This window comes from Adelges cooleyi, unplaced genomic scaffold (assembly GCF_023614345.1).
Source record: "Adelges cooleyi isolate 19-005CV unplaced genomic scaffold, UGA_ACOO_1.1 ACOO_flye_CR_arks_rails_tigmint_CR_PRNA_247, whole genome shotgun sequence".
In the NCBI taxonomy this organism is placed as follows: domain Eukaryota; kingdom Metazoa; phylum Arthropoda; class Insecta; order Hemiptera; family Adelgidae; genus Adelges; species Adelges cooleyi.
This window is the reverse complement of record NW_026095912.1, coordinates 10,271,351-10,295,623: the sequence shown is the minus strand read 5'-3', so window position 1 is coordinate 10,295,623 and position 24,273 is coordinate 10,271,351. Positions and strand designations below refer to the sequence as shown.

The 24,273-nt window shown below is 32.0% G+C and overlaps 2 protein-coding genes across 3 annotated transcripts; one reads left to right on the top strand and one right to left on the bottom strand.

The window, feature by feature from the left end:
* Nucleotides 1–866: 866 nt before the first annotated feature.
* LOC126836415 (MKRN2 opposite strand protein) lies at nt 867–2,983 on the top strand. Of its 2 annotated transcripts, none has more exons than XM_050569774.1 (4): nt 867–1,224; nt 1,310–1,387; nt 1,479–1,694; nt 2,465–2,983. In XM_050569774.1, exons 1-4 carry the CDS (start codon nt 1,097–1,099, stop codon nt 2,691–2,693), a joined length of 651 nt encoding a protein of 216 aa, XP_050425731.1. In that variant the 5' UTR covers nt 867–1,096; the 3' UTR covers nt 2,694–2,983. The 2 variants fall into 2 exon arrangements, with proteins under 2 accessions (XP_050425731.1, XP_050425729.1); XM_050569772.1 differs by having other exon boundaries at nt 1,479–1,745.
* LOC126836416 (uncharacterized) lies at nt 2,961–10,456 on the bottom strand. The gene is made up of 3 exons (XM_050569775.1): nt 10,216–10,456; nt 4,973–5,148; nt 2,961–4,008 (listed from the first exon to the last, which is right to left on the bottom strand). The coding sequence occupies exons 2-3, from the start codon at nt 5,118–5,120 to the stop codon at nt 3,656–3,658; spliced, it is 501 nt and encodes a 166-aa protein (XP_050425732.1). The 5' UTR covers nt 5,121–5,148; nt 10,216–10,456; the 3' UTR covers nt 2,961–3,655.
* Between the last annotated feature and the right edge of the window lie 13,817 nt (nt 10,457–24,273).

The window sequence follows — 24,273 nt, the reverse complement described above, 5'->3', positions numbered from 1 at the left end:
TTTAACCTACCTATACAAGATAGTTGAAAGTTTTCTATATTTTTATAAAAAGCAGTCGGTATACAAATTTACCTATATGAGGCTGGAAATCAGTTTAATTTTAACCTATAATTCATACTTTTATAAATAACACTGGTAAAATATTTAAAGTATTTTGGCCAAATTAAAAAAACTGGGTAGACAACTTTTTTGTAATGCAATTATATTACCAACATGTTCTTCAAATGTTACTTTACTATATTTGAAAAATATGAATGTTATTGTTTGCGTTGTACACGCGTATCCATCTCAGTTCTAAGGTCATTTTAACTATTTAAGTTAAATATTTATGGAAATTCTTGTGAAGTAAAAAAAAAAATATACTCATCAATTTAAACAGCTACGAGTAGGTGTAAAATTAAGTTGATTATGTAATTATTGTTAATTTAATAGTTTGATAGCTATAATAATAATATTTGTCTTTGAACTGCGGCGTGAAAGATATGATGAGCGTTTTCATCATCCACTCGCCGATAAATTTGTATTAATTCATTATGCTAAAATTAATAATGCGTTAAATGTGATATATGAAATTAGTTTTATGAGGTATCTTTTTTTAAATTATTTATTTAGTTATATTAGCGATTACTGATTTATGTAGCAACTGGCATATTATTACTATATTATGTTTTCAGGCATTTTAAGACACTTCTAAGTAGTACCTAGGTGGTATAAATTATTACTAAGGTTTGGACTTGGCAGTTTGGCTAATAGGCGAATAATCGACGCCAGCAACACAACATACACAATATTATCTATTTCTTATCACTTGTTGTCGCTGGCAGTCATGTTATCACACGACATACGTTTTTTTTTTTTTAAAGTAAGTAAACACTAAACTGTAAACTGTAAAAAACTAAAAACTAAATGTAAAGGAATTTGTGATTTGTAACTACTAATTTGCATTTTGTAGCTGATGTGACTTTGTAAGTTCATTAGTTTGAATTAGAGGACCTATTAATTAGGTTCAACTCAGACTTCAGTAAGTTTCATTCGCTATGGTTCGGTTAGTCAACGTTCTCTTTACCTAGAGTAGTGTTCCCATGTTGTTTGAACAATGGACAACGATCCCGGAATAGTGTGTTATAAACACTGTGGAGACAGAAATGTGTTCTGCATAAAATTACCTTCTTTCTGCCATGTCTGTAAACAACATGTATCCGATTCTCTGTTCATTCCAATCAGGTAAAGTAAATAATTGTAGAATATTGGTCAATACCTTACATGAATGGAAAAACAGTTTTACTATGATTGATTGTTTATTTTTCAGAGTGTGCTATCCTTTTGCGAGAGCATCGCAGCATCCGTGCTCTGTTGTTTTTAAACCGACCAATGGCGATTTTTTAAAGTTTGTACGAGTATAACACTAAATAATCATCCGATATCTAGTCTAAACGAAAAAATTATGTTGTGAATAATTGTGTATTTCCCCCATTCAGAAACTATCGATTGATGGATGATTTACATATTGGAATAACGACTTCAAAGGGAGTAGTCGTGTCATACGACTGCAACGGAGTAGTCAATGATGATGTCAACACGGACGCCTGGCAGCAATGTTTAGTAGTCTACCGAGTAGAGGAAGCGTCTTGGGAAACACAATGGGATAACGTCCTGATGGAAATTGCCAGAGCCGATTTTTGGACCAAAGCAAGGTTGGTGATGGTGAGGGTAATACTATGGCATGAATTTAACCTACGGCAAAGGCAAGATTAAGTTGAGGTATTTTGTGTATAAATGATACGTTAGAATTCACACTATTTTACTAGTTAGGCTTTTTTTAAAAAGCATTTTTTGTTGTAAAACAAATCTGATTATAAAATTAATAATCAATAAGTAATTGATGTCTTTTTTTTTATTAAATAACTTTTACTGCATTCAAAACATAATGTGTATTTATACAAATATTCGTTAAATCAAATATTAATTATTTGAAAAAATTAAAAAATCTATATGCTTAATCTTTGTGGTAATGTGATTTTAGTAGAAACGTGTAGTTAAATATTTATTATTTTTATAATTCTAAAGGCAAATAATAATTCATCATTCATAATTTTATGACAGAGACCGCTGAGGGTTCAGTTTTGTATAAATAAACATTTTTTTTGTTATTCAAACCATTTTATTTAAAATGCCTTTAAGGGGAAACCATAAAAAAAAAAATTGTTCAATTCTATGTTGGTTAATATTTCCCTAACAGAATAATTAAATTTAGTAGAGAAGTTATTAAAAAAATGTTCCTAAAAAACTCCGAAAACTCAAAGAAAAACGGCATTGGTGCCAACTGCTAACCCTCTCAATATACAAATCTTATACCAATTACTAGATTGTTACCATATTACCAGCCGTTAGTGCTTATTACAATTTTTGCCCAAGTAGTAATTGTAAATAATATTGTCCTTTTTTCTTCCTATTTCTTAAATAGGTACAATGAAGATACGCACAACTGTTTGTCATTCGTTGTGGAGTTCGTCAAACGGTTGGGAATGTTGAAAACATGTGATCGAGTGATCAATACGAGGGAAGAATTTACCGATACGTTTATTGCACCGGCCACAGTGAACGCTCAAAAATATATACACCTCTACAGAAAAATTGTCGAAAACGGTTTCTATGTGTACAATTCAGTATCAAACGAAATAGTGTGCAGTTGAATCTTGATTACTACTGCTACTACTACTACTACTACTACTAATAATAATAATAAAAATAATGTAAAAATAAATAATATATATGAAATTTGTTGTAAAAAAGCTAATAATATACAGCAATCAATATGTATAAGCAACATCAATATGTGTAATCTATATAAGCATACAAAGTTTTCAACATTTTTATAGTAGAAACTAGAGGTCTCTATTTCACGTGTGGTTGAGAACACAGGTACCCGTGTTAAAGTGTGTGTAATTAAAATGCACATGTTCCAGTGTATTAAGATTTTGAATCCGTGTATTTACTTATAACACTAATTTATAAACTCCCGGACCTTAAGCATAGTGTACTCATAGAACATAAAATATAATTTAAAACAAGGATATATTTTAAACACTGATACTTAACCTAAAATGGTTCCGGTTTGGATTCATTAATTCTGTGTGCCCGTGTATGTTAGACCACGTTACAAATCGTGAAATCTAGTAGAAACTAACAAGTAACAATAGTTAAAAAAAATGCTTATTTCCGGATGGTAAGTTACCATTTGTATTGAATACAACATTTCTGTATGAAAGGATAAAAAAAGAAAATTGAAAAAAAAATTTTTGTTTTTTGTTTTATACAACATGTATAATGTAAATTAATAATAATAATAATAATAATATTACAAACTTAATCGTTATCGTAGGTATTGTAATATATATAAATGGAACATATTTTACGTAAAAACACATAGGTACGAATGTACGATACAGTTTAATCTAACTAATTTTTATGTATATATATATTATATATGTATATAATATAATATACTCGTATAGGTAGACATAGAACTTAGAATTATATGTATTGTACAAATTTCGTAAAGTGTGTGAGAATAATGAAAATGTGTTAAAAAAAAAAAAAGTTATCATTCAACAATGAGACATGGTGGTGGTGCTTGCGAATTCGGTCGTGGTGCTCAGGCTTTGGTCTTGGGGGCGGCTGTCGTCGTGGTGGCCGCGTCGGCGGCGGCTGCGGCCGCGTCGGCGTTGTCGACGATGGCGATTTCCGGGTACTCGAGTTTGACGCCGGGTTCGCAGTCGAACACTGGACAGCATTCCGGGAACGCGGCCGTCTTGTTGGTCTTCTCGGACAGCTTGCACTTGGGGTTGGCTTTCGGGTACGGTCCGCAGTCCTCGACCAATTCCAACAGCTGGTTGGTGCCCTCGCCTTGCACGCAAGTGGACCGTCCGCAGAACGGCGAAAGTTCCCACGTGTGGCCGGGCTCGACGGTCGCGCACTTGGTGGACGCGAAGCACAGTCCGGGGAAGTCTGCCGGGAAAACAAATAAACAAGTTACAAACCGTTTTTGCATAGGGTGTTTTTTTTTTATAACGATCATAATAAAAAATAATAACAAAGCTGTAACTAACGATGAACGATTAGGAGCTTAACGGGTTTTATTTTTTATCTTTTGCGCCACTAAGACTACTTAGGTATTATTTTTAATTGAATGAAGTATTAGATGATTAAGGTTGACACGCGCAGGAATTTCACAGCGTGTCGAGACCTTGTATTTTATCGGCATATGGCACGGCCAATGCATTTGTCATTGCTTTTTAATTATCATCCTTACGACTATCATTGGGTACTTAACGAAGACGAGAGATTATTATTTGCCGGACGGGTGACCTCTTGTGAACGGGTATTGATTAAAGGTCGGACGGCGAAAGCGTTGTCGGTTGTTGCTTCCATAATAATATTGTCGCGGGAAAACGTTTTGAGTTGTTTCCTCTTTGGACTTCCGTACCCAATTTATCTATGCCTAAGTGCTATAAGTATCTATATAGGTAGTCGATAAATGCTTAGCATAGTACTCTGCCAACTATTTCACCGGTAAAGTTAGCCGAACAGGAATTGTTCCAGAATGCATATAGTTAAATGTGTATACATAAGCTATACCCCAGAAGTAATCGGGCCTGGAAAATAACGCCATTAGTTTTGTTCGTTTTAGATATTAAACGTCCCTGTTCCTTTTATCTTAATAGACGATAATTGGAGGAGTTTTCGCTTCCATAAGACCTACATTTTGGGGGAGGGTGCTAAAATGATGTATACTTGACTAAACATATTTCTTATCTTCAAACCGTTTGATATAAAATAATATTACATTTGAAAGCAAAAATATTCTAAAATAAAAAATTTGAACAGAGTGCATTATTAAAATGTTATGCATACAAATCAAGGATTGGGGTTTGCATTTTTGGGGGTGCTAACCTAACCGTTCAAACGTTACCTCTTAAAACGTCGGCCGGGATAAGTCTGCGGAAGATCTTGATGCCGTTTTCAGCTTCTGGTGCAGGCGATGTGGTCTTTTCGTCGGCCGAAAGTGCGACGGCGGCGATGCCCATGAGTACGGCCAAAACGCAGAATTTGTTGTTCATGTTTGTGAGTTTATACGACCGGGTCGACCTGTAAAAAAAAAAAATTAAGATCTTAGTATATGGTCAAGTCTTGACGAATTGGACAGGTCAGTCGGGGAGAAGTAATTTATTCCTTTTACAGTACCTATTCATTCATACGGGCCGGTACAAAATTAAACGGCATCTTTATCAAGTAACTCTAGTACAAAATTCTAACATTTTTTATTTATTCTAAACGATGTTGAATATTTTTTTTTAATTAAAAATATTGTTTTGATACACAAGCCTGCATAAATTGTTCACGCATGAACTTGCGCTATCGTGCAACCGCAACAATCCTAATTTGTAACTATTAGGTTGTAAACGCTGTGCAATAAACTGAAATTATATTTTTATTTTGTAATAAATCACAGTTACACCTGTCCGTGGCTTTTACGTTCTATTACCGGTTTGAGGTGCAATATACGGTTCACTTGTAAAGTAGAGAGCGACTAAAAGGGAAACGATTAACTTAATTACTACAACCGATACTACTATAAATATTGATCCTTTTTTTTATCACGTAGGTGTACTTTCAAGGAAATGTTGTATGTTTTGCAAATCTAGAATACCGTTAACGGCCACCGACATCAGACTTCTTGTACCTAAGAGAAAGTGCACGATGACAAACGGAAAAACGGCGGTGGCGACGCGGAATTAATTGATTTATATTAATTTACGGTCAAAGCGCGATTTTTCCCGGTATTACTATTAAAAAAAAGAACCCTGTAAGTAATTAAAATATAAAACTCAAGTGACAATTATTCCACCGTGATACTAGTACATGTAGTTTTAGCCGGCGCGGCGAGGCGAACCGATTTTTCAAGTAGAAAACAAAATGCCTTCCGCTACGGTAAATCGCGCACTTAATTAGAAATCGTCGTATTTTCTTTTTTTTTTTTTCAAAAATATAACAAAAAGAAAAATTATATTTTACACGTCATTTGGTTATCTCAGCATAGGTGTCGGTCGTTTCGGGCAACAACAAACGGACAATGTAATATATGATTTACCTACACAAGCCGCGCCCGTATCTCTCTGTATAAAAGCAACGGGCATGGCCGGTTTCCATTGACACTGTGACCAATATAATGTATAATTAGTCAGCGGTAGTGCATGTATAATTAGCGTGTGAAACCTGAAATCGAGAAATATTTTTTTTCATTTTCATGTAAATCTTCTCGTGTTGTATGAGTCGTATATGTAGGTATAAGCAAACTGTGGAACGACACTTTCCAGTCATTAATATGTACACAGCGCCTTCGTCGACTATATAGGTGCACACGACCATTATACGTTGTATTACATCCCGGTTTCCCGTTGTGGGCATCTAGGTAATAGCACAGGAACAACAGCTGTACGGTGAAAGGTTACGATAAGATACCTACAAACGAACAACGATGATGATGGTGATAATGTAATAATGTTCCAGAGGAGAGCGAGTTGTGACTCATACTTATGCTGTAAGCAACAGGTATTGTTGTAAATAAACGAGAATAATAATTGTCCTTCCGTTTCTCTTTCTGTGTCCTCTCTCACTCTCGTCTTACCAGACACGGTGGGTTTTTTTATTCCCCGACACAGTGTTGTGTGTTAGTCACCCCGGAGCTGAGCTTTATATTGATATAATCGTCAGATTATTATTCAATTGGCAAACACAGCTGATACTGCAATACACTATAGGTAGGCATGTACTGCCCACAGTATACTAGCACATTGTATATGCTGTTTGTATTATATTACTTTCACTTCCAGATAGATAGATACACGTATTTGTATAAATATATGCGATCCAATCACGTCCACACTTTCAAGGACCAATCGGGTAAATACACAAGTAATATATGTATTTGTATAGTAGTTGTGTGTGTTTTTTAGTGGTGGGTATTACCGATATTATTATGCAATTCCCTACAAGGTTTCGGTTTCACATTTAAATTAGTGAAATTATCGTCGTCTGCGCGCGCGGTTCGCTGGTCATCTCGTTTGTCGAAACCAGTTTTTTTTTAATGAATTTATTTATTTATTTATTACCGGCTGTCTTGACGCCGTCTGCTGTTAGTCTGGAAAGCCGTGTTACACAATAAGAGGTGATAGAGAAAAAAAAAGGCCTGGTTTGGCGACTCCGAAAGGTCTACCGATTGTACCCGTGGGAGGATTTGCTTTCTCTCGATCGTTGGCACTATACATCTTCTACTCCACAACCCCTTAACAATGACCACCGTTTACTGACAAATATAGGATTAATCGTTCACGTCTGTACGTTTATGGCGATTTTAAATTGGGAAACCCCACAGTCGAGATTATGATCAGATACACGGCCTCGATCGATGAGGCGTTTGAATGTTGATGGACGTCGTCGCCTCCTCGTCCTTGCGGTATATACCAGAACGGCGTACCTGGTAGAAACCACGGTCCATCGGTTTTTCCAAATTAACTGTAGCAAAAGACGACCTCTGCCTCGCGCGCCGTGTTCCTCAAGGTGTCCTAGTAGTTAACTGCGGCCATCAACAATTAATAATGTCATCCGGCGGTTCGTCAGTGTTCCAAATTAAGCACTTGCGTCTTAACGGTATACCTTGAGTTCAGTAACGTATATACCTTATACAGTACCGAGACGCTACAGCACACTATACCTTACGATAATAACGACAATTATATTAGGCCTGATTGTCATATTTGTGGCCGGTTGACAGGCGGTGGAACGGTTACAAGGTCAATGCCACGGGTCGGGGGGCCAAGAAAGACCCAACCCACGAGAGAAAACGGTCGTGCCGGTTACGGTGTTGGCCGGTCGTTGCGCAAACGCACCTACCGCCGAAAATGGTGTGTCGAAACCGGATTTTCGCGCGAATAATTTTGTGTGCACCGCCGATCGAATTTTCGCAAAAAAATGTAATAATATAATATTAAAGTATGGATATTATAACTACAACAGTACTGCAACAATAACGCTGCACGTGGGTATAATCTTCTGGGTCGGCGGGCCGCGACGCGATCAAGCCAACGGCGTATAGCGCGGACGCCACCGCACCAGTTTCCGGTAGGTTGATGGGCGGCGGTTACGACATGTACCAGGTTAGTGGTCCATGCTGGACCCGGGATAGGGTACATAAGTTGAAACGCGGTTATGTAACCCTTGTCGGTGGCGGTTGGACAAAAGAAAAAATGTGGGGTTCGGGTTTTCGACTGCAACAGTAATCCGACTTGAACTTGTGGAAAGTCCGAACAGCCAAACAAATACTTTTCAATTTCGAACCAAGTGGTATAAGATTTTAAGATGCGCATTAATAACAACGTGATATTTTGTGACTAGGTAATTTTCTTCAACGCTGAACAATAGGTACACTAAAATCAGGGTACGAGTCTTAAGGAAATTGTATAACAATCAATTAACCCATGACAGGTTAACAGAGCAGTCGGTAATGTATACTACGCTAACACTATCTTGCTAACTATCTATAACCGCAAAAACAGAAGAAGTAGTGGGTACTGGGTAGGTATACATTCACGGGGTAACCTTGATTTGGAAATAATATTTTACTATAATTATTATTGTTATTGTAATAACAATTATTATTATTTGCTACTGAACGAAATGTTGTTGGGTAATAAAACGTTATAATGTTTTCGGGGAAAATATTGTATTCTCATTTGAGTATTGCTCAACACCCGGCGCCCTTTGTTACATATCTTGTTTGGTTTGTTTTTCTCCGGGTGCAACGAGTATTATATAGTAATTAGGTACGTTTAAAAACTCATTAGCTACCAAAAATATAACAATTTAATTTATAGATGATATTATTATTGCGACAGCTATAATAATAAATCAAATGTGTGTAATATAGTAAACGAGCCCTGGTATAATAATCAAGGATTTTTAAAAAATAACAAACACCTAAAGGAACCAGTAATTTATGATTCAAGTAGAAAACTGAAGTAGCGTCCACTTAACTTTACTTGTCAGTTCTTTTTTTATAATAAAAAAAAATCGATTTTGTGGATGGCATACCAAACTATATGATATTTAGGACTTGAGTTTACCGTTGAATACGATGCCGGTTTACCATTTAACGCGTTAACATTATACTTATTTCCAAAACAAAACCATAATAAATATATTTATTTCATTCACCTTATGCCTAAATACATAATATTATTGTACAAACAGCTTATCCACAAAATAATGATCATTTAAAATAGTAGACAACCATAATTACACACGACCAGTTTCACTAAGAGCGTTGTCAAGCCACAATAAATAATACATATTGTATTATAGAACTATAATATGGTGCAAATTCGATGACTATATTAAAGATAACTTGCTTTTTTTACATTTGATTAATACACACAGTTAGCGTGTAAATGTTTTTAAACAATGTTGGCGATCAGCTGCTAAACGACATTAATATTATGCTATCGGCAAACATCCATTTGTGTGTATTTTTGGTTTTAGTTTAAAAATCTTTACATAGCTTAAAAACATTTAAACTTTTAACATAATATAATAATAGTATGAGTAGTTGTAGTATGCAGTTAATTATTAAGCTTGTACACTTATAATACTAAGTCGACCGATTTCACTACAAGCTTTGTTAAGCTTACCATCAGTTTTCTAAAGGTTGTATGTTAACCTTTAAAAAGCTCTTTTGTGTGTCTAGGCCTGACAATTTTAATGTAACTGGTCCATGTGTGTGTATACCTATAACTAATAAGCTGAGCATTCATATTTTGTTTAAAAAGTAAAACAAAATATTTTTAAATTTCAATCTAGATTGAATCAAAGTTGAGTATGATTAGAAATTGGTTGGTACATGCGAAATTTAAGTAAAATTGCACATAGTTGTGAACAATTGGCACGAGACGTGTAAGTTCGATTTTGTTTTTTACAGGAATTACGAAAAAAAATTAATATAATTTTAACACTTCTTAAGGTAAAGTTGTACAAATTACAATTGGTTAAAATTTGTCGATTCGTTCAACAATTACCTCATTCTAAATACAATTGTTTGATCGTCTGATACAGGTGATATTATTATAGTCCAGTAATGTATATTTTAGTGTAGGTACTTACAGTAAAAAATAAAATAGGTAGTTTTCGAACGGCTTGCTGCGTTTTTGGTGTTGTCGAAGAGCGTTTATGTGAGCGCTTCTTTGCTTCCACTCGTGTATTTTGTGTTTTTTTTTATCAAAACTGTTACAGATGGACGGTTTTAGTTTCTTGTAAGTTTAGTAGGATGTCGTCGTGGTCGTCGTTTTCTTTCGAAAATGGAACGTCTGAAGACCGAGTCCGATTGTTTTATATACTTGCACTTGCCGACTGTTAAATACCCGACGAGGTCTGTTGCGGTGGTGGTAGAGCGCAGAGGAGGCCATGGCGTTTCCTCTGTGTTGTATTAGATTTAAAGAATTATATGCGGGGGAGGTGGGGAAACTTTTGGTTTCACTCCAGTCACTTGTCCACCACTACCGCCGACAACAGTGATCGAAATAAAAAAAAATATCTACATTTTATATATATTATAATAGGTTGAAAAATAATTACCTATACCGTTTTTTTTGGAAATCGTAACGAAAAACAAGAGAGTAATAATTTAATTTCGGTAGGAACCACTGACAAATTATTACTATTATAAAACCATATATTCGTGAAAAAACCCGGTTGTAGATTGTTCAAATTACCAAAATAAATTATTTTTAGTATTATTAAACTGTTTTATAGTCAATTGAAAATTTACCAAATCAGAACAGTCTCTTTTGCCAGATAAGACAAGACTATGTGTCAGTTTGCCAAATTAGATTTAAAACTACCCTTTGTGCAATCAAATATCATAGAAACTCAATTATATAAAATATAGGCGTTTACGAAAGCTGATAATAACCCCGAGTAACCTCAATAAAATTAAAAACGAGATATCGGTTTTTTTTTTATAAGTATAATTTACACTATCTACTCAACATTACTAATGACAAGTAAAAGCCAGAACCATAGCGGTGAAGGGATTTTCAAGAGGTAGTGGCCTCACATAATTCTTTGATGGGGTGTGATATACTCTTTATTCTTTGGTAGGTAACATTATATTCTTTTGTGATAATTATATAATGATTACAATTTTGAATCTGAGTGATTTTTTTAAAATTTTCTAACGGTTTAGTCGATTATGATTAAAAAAAACAGTTAATATATTTCACGATTTTATGAATTATTTAAAAAATAAATATTTTCGACTTCAAACTCTAATTATTGTATTTACCAGCGCGACAAGTCCATTCGGCAGACTTGTTTAACGCTCTAGCCTCTGCGGTATATTATTGGTGTACCTATATATATTGTACACATTGACCAGTGTACCAGTATATATATGCACCTATTTTTTTCATTAGCTGCTATTAGGTATTATCGTTATCGTTATTATAGTGTAGACACGTACCTAATAGGCATAGACATTATGGCATAACGATTCTTCGCGTATGATTTTTCATGCGAAAAGTACGGCAAATACCCGATTAACGTTAATAATTTTGACCATCCAAGGTCGAACGGTAGCTGCGCGTTTTTGGCACCTAAGAAATACATTAATATTATAATAAATAAAATAAAACAAAATATTAATCGCTTAAAATATGCTTTGCTACAACAGAAGAAAAAATATTTTCTAAACGTTTTTATTAGGTGCTTGTAGAGTGGAGTGAAAACTTATGTTAATTTTTTTTTATGTTCATAACGGAATAATTATTAAATATCTGTTAGCTGGTACTTAAATGTTAATATCACGTAAAAAACATATATTTCTTAAAGCGTATATTCATTAATATATAAATTAATAAAACAAAATGGCGTCTATATTGATACTTAATATTCATTTTTAACTTTGACACGCATTCAGGTCCTATCTTTGTAGCAAAACATATTTTAGGGGAATGCACTTTTCCATAAAGCTTAACAGTTTATGGCACACTCACCAACGAACAAACTTAAATATCAATAGTTTATCTTCAAATAATTATATTGCACTTTTCGACAACTTTTTTTTTCAACGGAGATACAATCTTCTGAACAATCCAAAATCCTATCTAATTTAGATCTATAATTTGGTCACTAGTAACATTATAAAAAAATCCTTTGCAAATATATAGATAAAACTTAATCTAAAAATTAAATTTATAGGTAAATATGCGTTACGACTGCTCAGTATCCAAAAAAGTGCATCTCCCAAGATATTATGTTTTCTACACCGATAAAAAGTAGTATGATCAAATAACAGTTTTTCAAATTTTAGAAGTTGTATAACTGTTATGTAATATAAAAAAATCACATTAGGGGCACCTCATAGGTTGGTTATTAATTAAATTGACAAACATTTATATTCTACTTCTATGTTCTTTTATGTTCACTTTTACTCTGCCAACAAATTACTTTTTTCAGGCCATGCCGACTTGGATTCGTACCGGAGATATTTCAAAGGCGTCAAAGACTTCTGTAACTTTTGTATCGTCCTTTATTGTGTATTACATATCACTAACTTACCTTCAAAGTTATTATTCAACTGTTAACTTTCCAAGTTGCGGATAAAGTTGAAATAAATAATGATATACAATAATTAAGTGGAATGTATATAGTATTTGGCACACGATTGAAGTGTCCCTGGTAATATTTTGTTTCAGCTCAAACTTATTACAACACTCATTGTTTGTGCTTGTATCTCTTCTAATTCTTGTATTTCACCTACTCTCATCGTTAGCTTTGACCTGTAACGTTACAGACCTCAGAAGCCTTGACCTTTGGACGCTTCAAAGTCTAGTACTTTTTCGGGTTCTCCGCTGGTCGATTGAGTATTCAATTGTCGCCTGGTTTTTTATTTGGCTTTTATTTAAGATCACTCATATTATGTACCATAAAATAAAAGTCTAGAGACCACCGAATATGAGATACTAACTATCGATGAGTGACGATCGACACGACCTCCAATTCCCACCATTTCCACATCCGACCCTGATCGACATTTCCGCTAGACGACACGATACGCTACGACTCGGAATACCTTGGGTGTAAATGTTTATTATGTGCTTTGTTTTGTAAAAAATGCGAAATCGTCAATAATTACCTCGGACAATTTTTTCCGCGACCTTTTAGAAAGTAAAAAATGGATTGATGTACATTGCCGTTTGACCATACTTAGAACCAGTTCGATATATGTTATATTATTTCAATTTATGCTCGAAACAATAGCTAGTAGGTATTATATATATATACGTATACTGTATACATATATAGTTATGAAACGTAATATGCAATATAACCGTTATAAAAGACTTGTTTTAATCGGATGATTGTACATTGTTCTATGGAAAAATTATCTGATTTTTATTTATATTATTTATCGATGAACCGAAAAAGGTCACTACTGCGTACGTTTTAAACTATCTGTAGACTGTATAACTACCGCTTTGACCTTTATTAAAACGACTATTAATAATCATATTTTGACGTTATCTTCAACTCTGTATGTGCCCATACACAGAAATAATATAATATTTTAATACAATTCTATTAAATGTTATAATAGTTTATAATAATATTGCTAAAATATGATTACAACATGTTTAATTAGGAAATCAAATCGTAATAATCTAAATTTTTCAATAATATTTGTTCTAAATATTATAGAATTAGTTCAGTTATAGATATTATTAATTATTCCCAAAACGTCAAGCAAATATTAAAGCATGTATAGTACTTAATATTTTTCATCACAGACAATCTTTAAAATATTTTTACTTATTAATTGCAAGCTAGAGGGTTGTAGTACGATGTTCATGCGATCTGCATAATGCACCTAATTATTATTATTTATTTTAGTTTTGAGGTTTTACTTTTTTTTTTTATAGATTACTCTATTGAATGAGACTGAACGGATTTAACATACAGGTGCGGGTCAAATTTCTTATCAATATTTTTATTATTTCACGCGATTGCTTTTAACTATTTCATACACAATATATTAACATACCTTTATAATTAAAAAGATTTATTTGTAATTTCATACCAACAAGTTAAGAATCTTAAATGCATTTATTTTTTTATTTTTTGAGAGTTTTGCAATTCTTATTGATTAGTTTATACTTTTAGTACTACATGTCTGATGTTGTACCATTTTTGTAATTATATTTGTGTCGCTTGAAAATATTCTTTAGAAATTGTCGCATTGTAAGTTGGTATTATTTTTTTTTAAATGTGCTGAATACTTTTTATGGGGCTTAAATATATATTTTTTTGTATGTTTGATATGAAATTGATAGATTAAATGGAAATGTCTTAAGAAACTTTTTTTTAAAAATTATTATCATTAATTTTTAATTTTGAGTCTAAATAATGAGTTTTTTGTTTTATGCTCTTGTCGGTTTCCCGATTACTCATGCAGATATTATTCGATCATTGACACGCGTCTCGATCACGGTAATAAGTTAAAATTTAACTAAATCGACCCTCCAATAAAACACATGACTGTACTGTACATCCTAGGTACTCGCGATAACTAATATTATTGTTTTGTACAATAACTAACAAGGTTCAATATGAGAATTAGGTACGTACATAAATAACAGACAAAGACATCCAAACACAACACTGTCAACAAAACCAACAATCAACACACATCAAATAATTATGGAATAGTTGATATCCATTACCGTAATAGAATTTGATGACTCTTAACGGTCTTTAGACAAAATCAACTATCAATCTAATAGAGATTACATTTACTTCAAACAATGTAAAAAATAAACATTAATTTTGCTTGCAATGTATTGGTCAATAATTTATCATTCTTATTCAACAATTTAATTAAGGAAAAATAAATAGCATTATAATATGTGATTAGGGAAACGCTGTCACGCATAGACATTTATTTAAATAAAATCATATAAATAATAAAAACATATATATACATTTTTAAGAGACATTTATTTCATACTTTAATCGTATTTATATAATCTTATTTAATACCAAATAAAACCATTTTACATAATTGGTATCAATTTTCGAAGTTTTCAATGAAAATGTTTTTTTCACATTTAAACAAATAGACCAATTGAAAATTGTTTTACTTTACAGGGTTTTATATATATATATATATTATCTATTAATGGATTCGTCAACTGTCAAATAGGAAGCGATTAGTCTTTCTTCGTCTATAATTAATTATATTTACTTAAGAGTTTTACTAGTAAATGTATTATTATTGTGCCAGACACGAGTCGGCCACTAATTATTTAGCAGATATTTTATAAACCTTCCTGATTGTTATTTGTTGCTCATGAGTCATGCATGGAAGACTTAATTAATAAATTAAGACTACATAGTTTTTACTATAGTATTGTAAGATATAATGTGTGTTAAGTTGTTATTAAAAACTACTGACGACGACAACAACAACATTATAATGTTTAATGTTCTCCACAAATTTCGCTTGTGTACTTCAAAACAGTGGCGTTGCCTTCGATTTGGCATCAAACTTCAAGGCCCGCACAGTCGACGCCAAGGAGCGCAATGGATGAAATCAAAATGAAAACTTGTAATTGATTATTTTCGTTACTTTTTCGCCATTAACAATGTCATTTTTTGGGCCCGTATCTCTTTTATTGATTTTATCAAACAGTCTACCGCCGACATTGTTTTTTATCCGCTGTTCCGTTAGTCTATACAGCCTATAGCTGCTGCTTTATGACAATCACCTCCAATAATTATAGGTACACTTCATTGCAATGTTTTTCATGCCAGTCCGATTACCCGACGCTAATGATAAATTTACGCTTTTCCTCTTAGGTGTGCTTAGCCCCCCCTGCCCTCCTCTCTCAACAAGCGTTATGTGTAAATTTGTATACAAACACAAAAATATAATGGCAAATAAATATGTATATATAAATAATAACATTAATATAATATATATTATTACTGTGGTATAAAAACTACAAAGAACCTACGCGACCTCGCGGACCATACGATTTTTTTTGTGGTGTAATTAGCAGTAGAGGAAAAACGACAACCACGATTAGATAACAATGTCTAATAATTGTTTATTAGACAGATATGTATTGGAGTTTCTATGTATCGAAAAATTGTATACAGCGACAAAATTTATTGTGTTACGGTCGATTACAGTGTATACTATAGTGCTGTATACTGCGTAACCTTTAACGTTAAGGACTCCATTGAAATTTATTAAATTAGAACTTTTTTGAAGAAAAAAAAATGCTATTGTTAAAATGATCTAGACCGTTTTCAATAGGTACAAATAATATGTTTATTTGGAACGGACACATATAAGTTTTAGTTTAGATATGGAGCTAAGATGGTATTGTTTTAACAACGATGTGTTTTAATTTTTCTGTCTGGACCTACGATAGTTCCTAAACCGTTAAACCGATGTCTTCATGTAGCAAGCCGGTAGATCAGAAACCGTACTTAAAAGATACTATATTGGGACAAAAATTTTAAAAAATTACCCTTTCCACTTCAAAATCGAAAAAAAACACCAAAAGAAAGTAACATATTTTTTAACTTGAAATTACTATAGGTATAAACTAAATATAACTTTTTTTTATAAACAGTCAAATTAGCTTCAATTTTTTATGGAATATTTTTTAGATAAAGTATTTTCGATAACGCTTCCAAACCAAGAAAACATCATAAACCCGATTCTTAAAATGTCGATGATACTTAAAACTGATGTAATAGGTACGACGTACATTGTCGGGTTTTCTCGACTATAATTAAACAAATCTTTATGTAATATATAAAAACCGAAAAACTGTAAATTTAAAAAACTTATAAATTTTAATAGCTATTAGAGAAATAATTTTATTGAGGATGCCTCAATAGCATCAAAGTGGTCTGAAACAATTTGCACGAGAGTTCTCTACTGTGACCAGCGAAGGTATATTTACAAGTTGCAAATTGCAGTATACGCGCGTTGAGTATGCAAATAAACATGTGTAAGAAAATCGTTACTGATAAACCAAAAAAAAAAAACACTATTAAAATGGTAAAATTACACTATGACTGTATAAATAATATTTCGCAAAAAAAAAAAAAATACAAAACTCAAGCGGCGCGACGATATTATTACGATTATTATTTTTTTTTTGTGTTTTAATTTTGTTTCACAATAATTTGCAAACACTGCGCACGGGCAATTAGATAACCGCTGAACGCTTTTATTATTATGTATGACAGCACATATATGTACCGCGCTGTACACCATTATAATATGTAAGTATATCTTCATGTGTATCGCTATGAAGATGATTTTTTGATAACATTATAATATTATGTTATTGAGTACAGCGGCAGCGGTTGTAGCTCGCTGACCAGCGTAACGCGACACAAGTCAATTATTGTTCGCCGTCTTAATTAAGTCAAGGAAAACGAATTGAGCAATTATTACCTTATGTACCGGTATAGGTTTTAATGCGGTTATGGAATTGCGGTTACCGCGCGATAGCACACCGGTCCGAACGATTTCGAATGATGTTTTTTCTCCGTTTATTCAGGAAACGCGCGAAAACTGCTAGTGACAGAACAATCAAATGAAGAAAAAAAAATTAACCGTAATAGCGCAGCCTAGTGTGGACGGATGCGCTAATTACTGGATACGGTCGCCGTCGGTTTGTGTATAGAGGAAGTAAGTAAACCGGGTAAATTTGAAAGTGTTCAAATCGCACTATAAAATAGATAGGTACACGGTATAAACGCTTCGGTGCGGTTAGCGTCAGAGAAAAGAATAGCGCTAATAAGCCGAAGAAAAAGTATAAAAAATAAGGCGAAGCGGTGTCATAAGTTTATTTTTTAAAATAATTTTACAGAAACCACGTTTGAATAATTATTATTCTATAATAAATCTGAATCTAAAACATGTATTAAATTCTGTTATTAAAAACCGGATTTCTGAAATATCCGAATGAACACTCGGATTTCTTATTATTATTATTGTTTTTTTATCCTAGTTTAATAATAAAAATACTTTTACAAAGAGTTTAAAAGTTTTTTTTAACCAATAATTTTATTATTTACCTTTTATATACAAAAAAAAATCATAAATCCGAATTCCGGGTTTAAGGGATATTTAATGTACAAGTTTAGTGGTCTAAATATCAGACAAGTAATTTTTTTAAACTAAAACTTAGGCCTTATTAGACCCTAAGCGAAGCTGGGCAAAGTTACTTTTTTGAAACTAGTTAAATTCCAGTTAACAATTTTAAAAGTTTATTCCAAACTTTCTGTTTTAAAAATTACTTGTTTAAATTTTAAAATTTGTACACTTTTTAAGAACAATAACTTTAAATTATAATATTAACTCTATCCTCTAGTGATTATGGCATACAAATTATTTTATCAAAAATTAAAGATATAAGTATAATGTTTTTCAAAATCCTAGTTTTACATTGTTACGTAGATAGTTATCAAGATTGGATTTTAAAAGATTTACGATATTATATCAATTACACAACTTTCATTGATTTATGATAATAATCAACTTTTTAGAGTAAATTTTATGAAAAATAATTCGTTAAGTAAATGATTGCCAAAAAAGGAACTTGACTGCACAAACAAGAAGATTTAATAATATTATGTTTTTCGATTTTCAAAAATATATTTGTTAAGAATTTTTAAATATATGTTAAATTTTAATAATGGAAGTTACTTTGACTCGTTCACTGATTATTTAATTTGAGTTTTTTAAAACGAGTCCGGGAGTGTAAGTAAAAAATATTTGGAAGGAGCCAAAGTTTCTCCTTGTAACTCAGTTTTCCGAAACATTTTTTGTTTAATATATAATTAGTTATTTTTATCGATATAAGTAGCTTTGTAATTTGTTATTTTCAAAAATAACTCGTGTCTATAGTAAATAGTTACCGGTAAAAGAAACTTTTTATTTTCCGACTAGTTAATATCCTTGGCTGGCTGTCCATGTTGTTGAACGTCAATCGCCCGTTTTGGGGTATTCATTCAAATAGTTATTAATGCAGTAGTACCTGAGTATATTTTACAGAAAACATGCAAGGTTTAGGGCATCGATATAACATACCGGTGGGTAACTGTTTGAATAAAAAATATATAAATATAAATTTCTATATCCCTTCTGAGTTCTGAGCATCTGATGTGATAATATTATGTTGAAAAATATGAAGTTGGTATATTTTTGTAGCCAATGGCGGTGCGCTAAATGCTCATAAATTCGGTTGTCACGTATACTAAACCTACACAAGAAAGGAACAGATGCGAAACGGACACCGTTGGTGCCTTTCTAAGCACACATAATCGCGTGTATGAGATGTCCGACAGGTTTAGGCAAGTAGGTAGACACAATAATAATACTTATGACACACAATACTAATTTGCAGACGCAGAATCCTTTAGAAATTGCTTCCGGATTTTTAATTTTTTTTTGAAAAACCGTTATAAATCTTGGCGCGAACACAAAAACGATTTTACACGATTATAAATTATTGTTACTTAAGCGCATACATATGTTTAGCTACCTATATTATACACGTATGACGCAATCTGGGTTGTCAAATTAATTTTTATGTTTTTGTTTATTAAGGCTTTACACACTGGTTAATGTTGTTATTTCCAGTGGTTGTGTTTTTAACAATATGAACTGTAGGTATTATGTCTTTTGCTGAAAAGTGGATAAGCGCCTTAGATAAGTGTGTATGCTTATAGTGACTAATATATATTTATATATATATATACATGGCTATAATATTATATGATATAGACGGGTAGTTATGTGTGCTGTGACCCGGTCAGTAAATTTTTTACACGTCTATTGTGTTCAACAAGCGCAAAGAACAGAACGAGTCTGTCTGTCAGTGCGCAAAAGACACACTCGATGGGCTGCTGAAATTGTATAAGTAATTAATAACAAAAAATTAGAAACTACCACCTACTATTATATTAGAACATCCTCGAAAGTCGTCCAAGTAGAATTTTATCAAATATTTTCATTAAAAGTCACAGAGGAAATACCTATTTATAATAAATAAATAAATATTGTCTATAGATAAATCTTTGTTTTCTATTTTATAACGGAATATGTTACATTCGGTGCCGCGACTAGAGATTTTGAGGGTGGGATGCATAATAGATATTGAAGCCTCTAATTCCAAAGTGAAATTATCCAAAATATAAATATAATTTCACGATTTATATATCACGATTAACTTAGTTTTAAATTTAAACCATTACACACTCATGTTATTTATTTTATATCGGTATAAAACGTATGGGTATGAAGTAAAAAATACTAACTAAAAAAAAATACTAAGTTAACGTTTTTGTTTACAACGTTTAAATACTTATACTTGCTGATAGGATTGAGATGTTGAATTTTTTAAATGTTTTTAATTATTTTAGGTTTAAAAAATGACCTTTGATGTGTAATTTGTTTATTAAATTTAAGCACAATTCTTTGTTTGTTCCACTTTTGTTTTGCCTATAACATTTTTTTTCAAGATAGAACGTCTAGTTAAATCGGCTGTCACGTCAGATTTTTGAAATGTAATAAGTAATAACACACCTAACATGATTTTTTTAGTTTTAGTTGGAATTTTGATAAACTATTAAATAAACTAAGTACTTAATTATGTGATACTGAGAAGGTATTCATTTTACAACAAAATGGTTTTCTTTATTCTCATGCTTACACTGCACTTCTTGTAATATTTATTATTTGTATTCTTATGGTAAACACCTTATAGAAATAGGTCTTCTGTTTTTCTTTTGCCAATACTCTTTGGACATTTCCCTCCTCCTTCTCGTCGTTTTTTTTTTTTGAAACGAGAACTGAAAAAAAACCTGTCGGACTTAATATTTTGCGTCAGATTGATATTTTTTCTTTATATATTCAACATGGTTGTAAACATGCAATAATTAATTGAAATTACGGCTTATAATGTCTCGCCAGTAAAAATTATCTATAATATTATATTTCCATTAAGACTGTAAGGTTAATATTGATAATTATCGATTATAATTCGAGTAAGTGGAAACTCTCGGTCGAGTACTCAAGTGAAATGTCGTTGGTTGTGTGATTTTAGGCGTTTTGCCAATACATTTACAAAATCACAGACAACAACAGACAATGGCGACAAATAAAACACTTATCCAGTCGCATCCTGTACGCGCTAAGAATTCGGAGACGGGTTAGCAACAACTAGGAATATTATATGAAGCAATCTAATTAATTATTACCAATGATTTGGCTCGTTTGTTTTTTTCTCTCGTCGTCGGGTTTTATTTATTTATTATTATTTTAAAAAAATCATTATTTTTATCATTCGACCAAAACAGCGTGTGTGTGTGTCCAGTGAACACGCACTATGTATGAATTATTATTGCATGGCTTTGATGTAATCGCAATATAATATAGAATGTAGGATTTACCACATCTAATTATGTTGCCAGCTATATGAGATATATTATGAGGTATGTGTTGTGTTGAAACGCGGCGCCGGATATACCTTTAATTCGACATCTACAACTGTGTCTGAATGAAATTACTGTTTCCTATAATATATATTTGATAAAAATGAAGTTAAAATGCATTTGAAAACTATACAACTAGTTTGAAATATATTATTACTTATGTTTATCACATTACCATGGCCAGGATTTAGAAGTTTACTCCAACAACAATATAATATGTATTATGTCATAAAATGATTTGAAAAATGCCTCAACCGTTGTTTAATAATAATCTAATAATGTAAGAACATTACCTTTGCTAGAACTGAGCTTGTTAATATGCTCAGGTTCGTACATAACATTACCGTGACATTTTATAAGAAATATTTCCAAAAAAATAGTTACAAATACAAATGTCACTAACCATTTCAATCAAAGTAAATAACATTTCATAATAGATGCTATCCACGTTCTGCCAGATGTTCCCCAGGGCGATAATTTTATACCAACATTGTTTTTATTATTTTTAAACGATATCGGTTATCAAACACTCGAAAATTGTATTTCTTGCTAGTTATGCCAAGAAATCCAGCATAGTGGAACATAACAATGCTTTTCGAATACTATTAGAAACTGGGTTGTATTCAATTCCAAAACGTATAGGTAGTTTTTTTAGTAATTAAAAAATAACATTATGTATATAATTAATATCAAGAACTAAATCAAGAACTACAGGAGTTATATAACAGGCCAAATATTATTTCATATATAAAAAGCAAACGACTAGAATGGTTCGGCCATGTTTGGAGAGCGGATGGACAAGTAATAAAAGAAGTCTTAGTTAACAAAATAAATAAAAAACGTCCATTAGGAAGACCAAGGACCCGATGGGTGGATGTTATAGCTCAAGATATCAAAAACATAGAAGAAGAGTCATCTTTTGACGACGCATACGATAGAGAGAAATGGAGAGGTTTTGTGATGGCAGCGATGGCACTTAATGGGCCGATAAGCTGAGGAAGAAGAAGAAGAAGATATAATTAATATACTTGTTTATGCACCACCCGTTTGATGTGTATCTATAAACACCAGTTAAACGGTAAAATATAGAAATCAGGTTTTGATGAATTTAAAATTAGATAAATTGAATAATTTCGGTTAGACTTTTAATAAAGTTGTAAGTCTCAAACAATTCACAATTTTAACACATTTTGTCTATTCATTGCCTATTATGCTACAAATGATTAGATTCCATGCATAGGCGAATTATGGTACTAATCCTGTTGAGAGCTAGGCTAAATTATAATATTGTGTCAACATGAAATCAACAAAATCAATCTATGCTAAACACGACAGTATTTACTTGTGAAGTGTATCAACACACAAACTTAATCTATATACCCAATACCTATACTACATTTAAAATTTAAAAAATATGTACATTAATCACATTCAAGGTTGGTGTCGATCGATTTAAATAAATACTGCTTTCATTATGATAATTTTATATGTTTTTAATATTATTTATACGCACACATATATACAATTTTACATACATATGTATATGTGTATAAATATTTTGTAAACAACACATTGCTAAGTAAATAGAAAACGCTGTATTCGGATTAGTGTAAACAAAAATAAGAAGCTACAACGTATACAGAATTAATGATCTTGACAAAATGTGCAACAGACGTCTATTGTATAGAAGAAGGTTTAGAACTATGTCATATTTTCAGTAATATACAATTAAACATTTATTCAACAACTTTGATACAAAAGTTCCAATTATATATATTTTTTTTAAAGTTAGCATAAAATATGTTCTCAAACAAAAATTAAAGTTGCAAATAAGAACTTCATGTATGGTCCATTAACTATTTTGTACAATATACATGAAAACAAAAATTATAAAACTTTTATTTTAAAACTATTAAATTGCAATTTGAAATTGAAGTTTTGAATTTGTTTTTGTCAATATTTGAAATAAACGCGAATGTCCTATTAGTCATTGGTTGAAAAAAGAATTTAAAATCATCCAAAAATTTCAATTGTGTAAACAAAAAAATCATAACAACATAATTGTTAGATAAGTATAATAATTATTATGAAAATCTATACTTGTACAAGAAGTCGTTTCATTTTTATTTCTGGGGTTTGTTTTAAGGATCCAACGTATCTATCTGGAAGTAGTTACTTTATTGTACAAAGAACGAGTATCTGAAACAATTTCCTTTGTAAAAGGGAACTTTCCCAACACTGAGTAATGAATCTAATTATGAAACAAAAAGGTAATAGTAACAAGTATGACAACACAAATACATGAGGTTACCTACTTTTGAATTTTGCAACGCTCTGGCGATGATGCGTCGGCGTCGCAGATCAAGATAATAGGCCAATTTATGCATGTATATGGGAATACATAGTATATTTTTTGTTTGTAAATTTCTATGTATTTATCACACAATGCAATGGTATACACTGGACATGTGCAAGGTGGAGGATTTGCCCCAGTTGGACATAATAATAATATTATATTCGCATTACCCGTGCACACAATAGATAGATAAGTATAATTGAACTCCTACCCCACACAAACGAAGAAATTCGCTATTTCATTTTAGATTTCCCACGTGCAAAAAAAATATCATAAAAAAAACT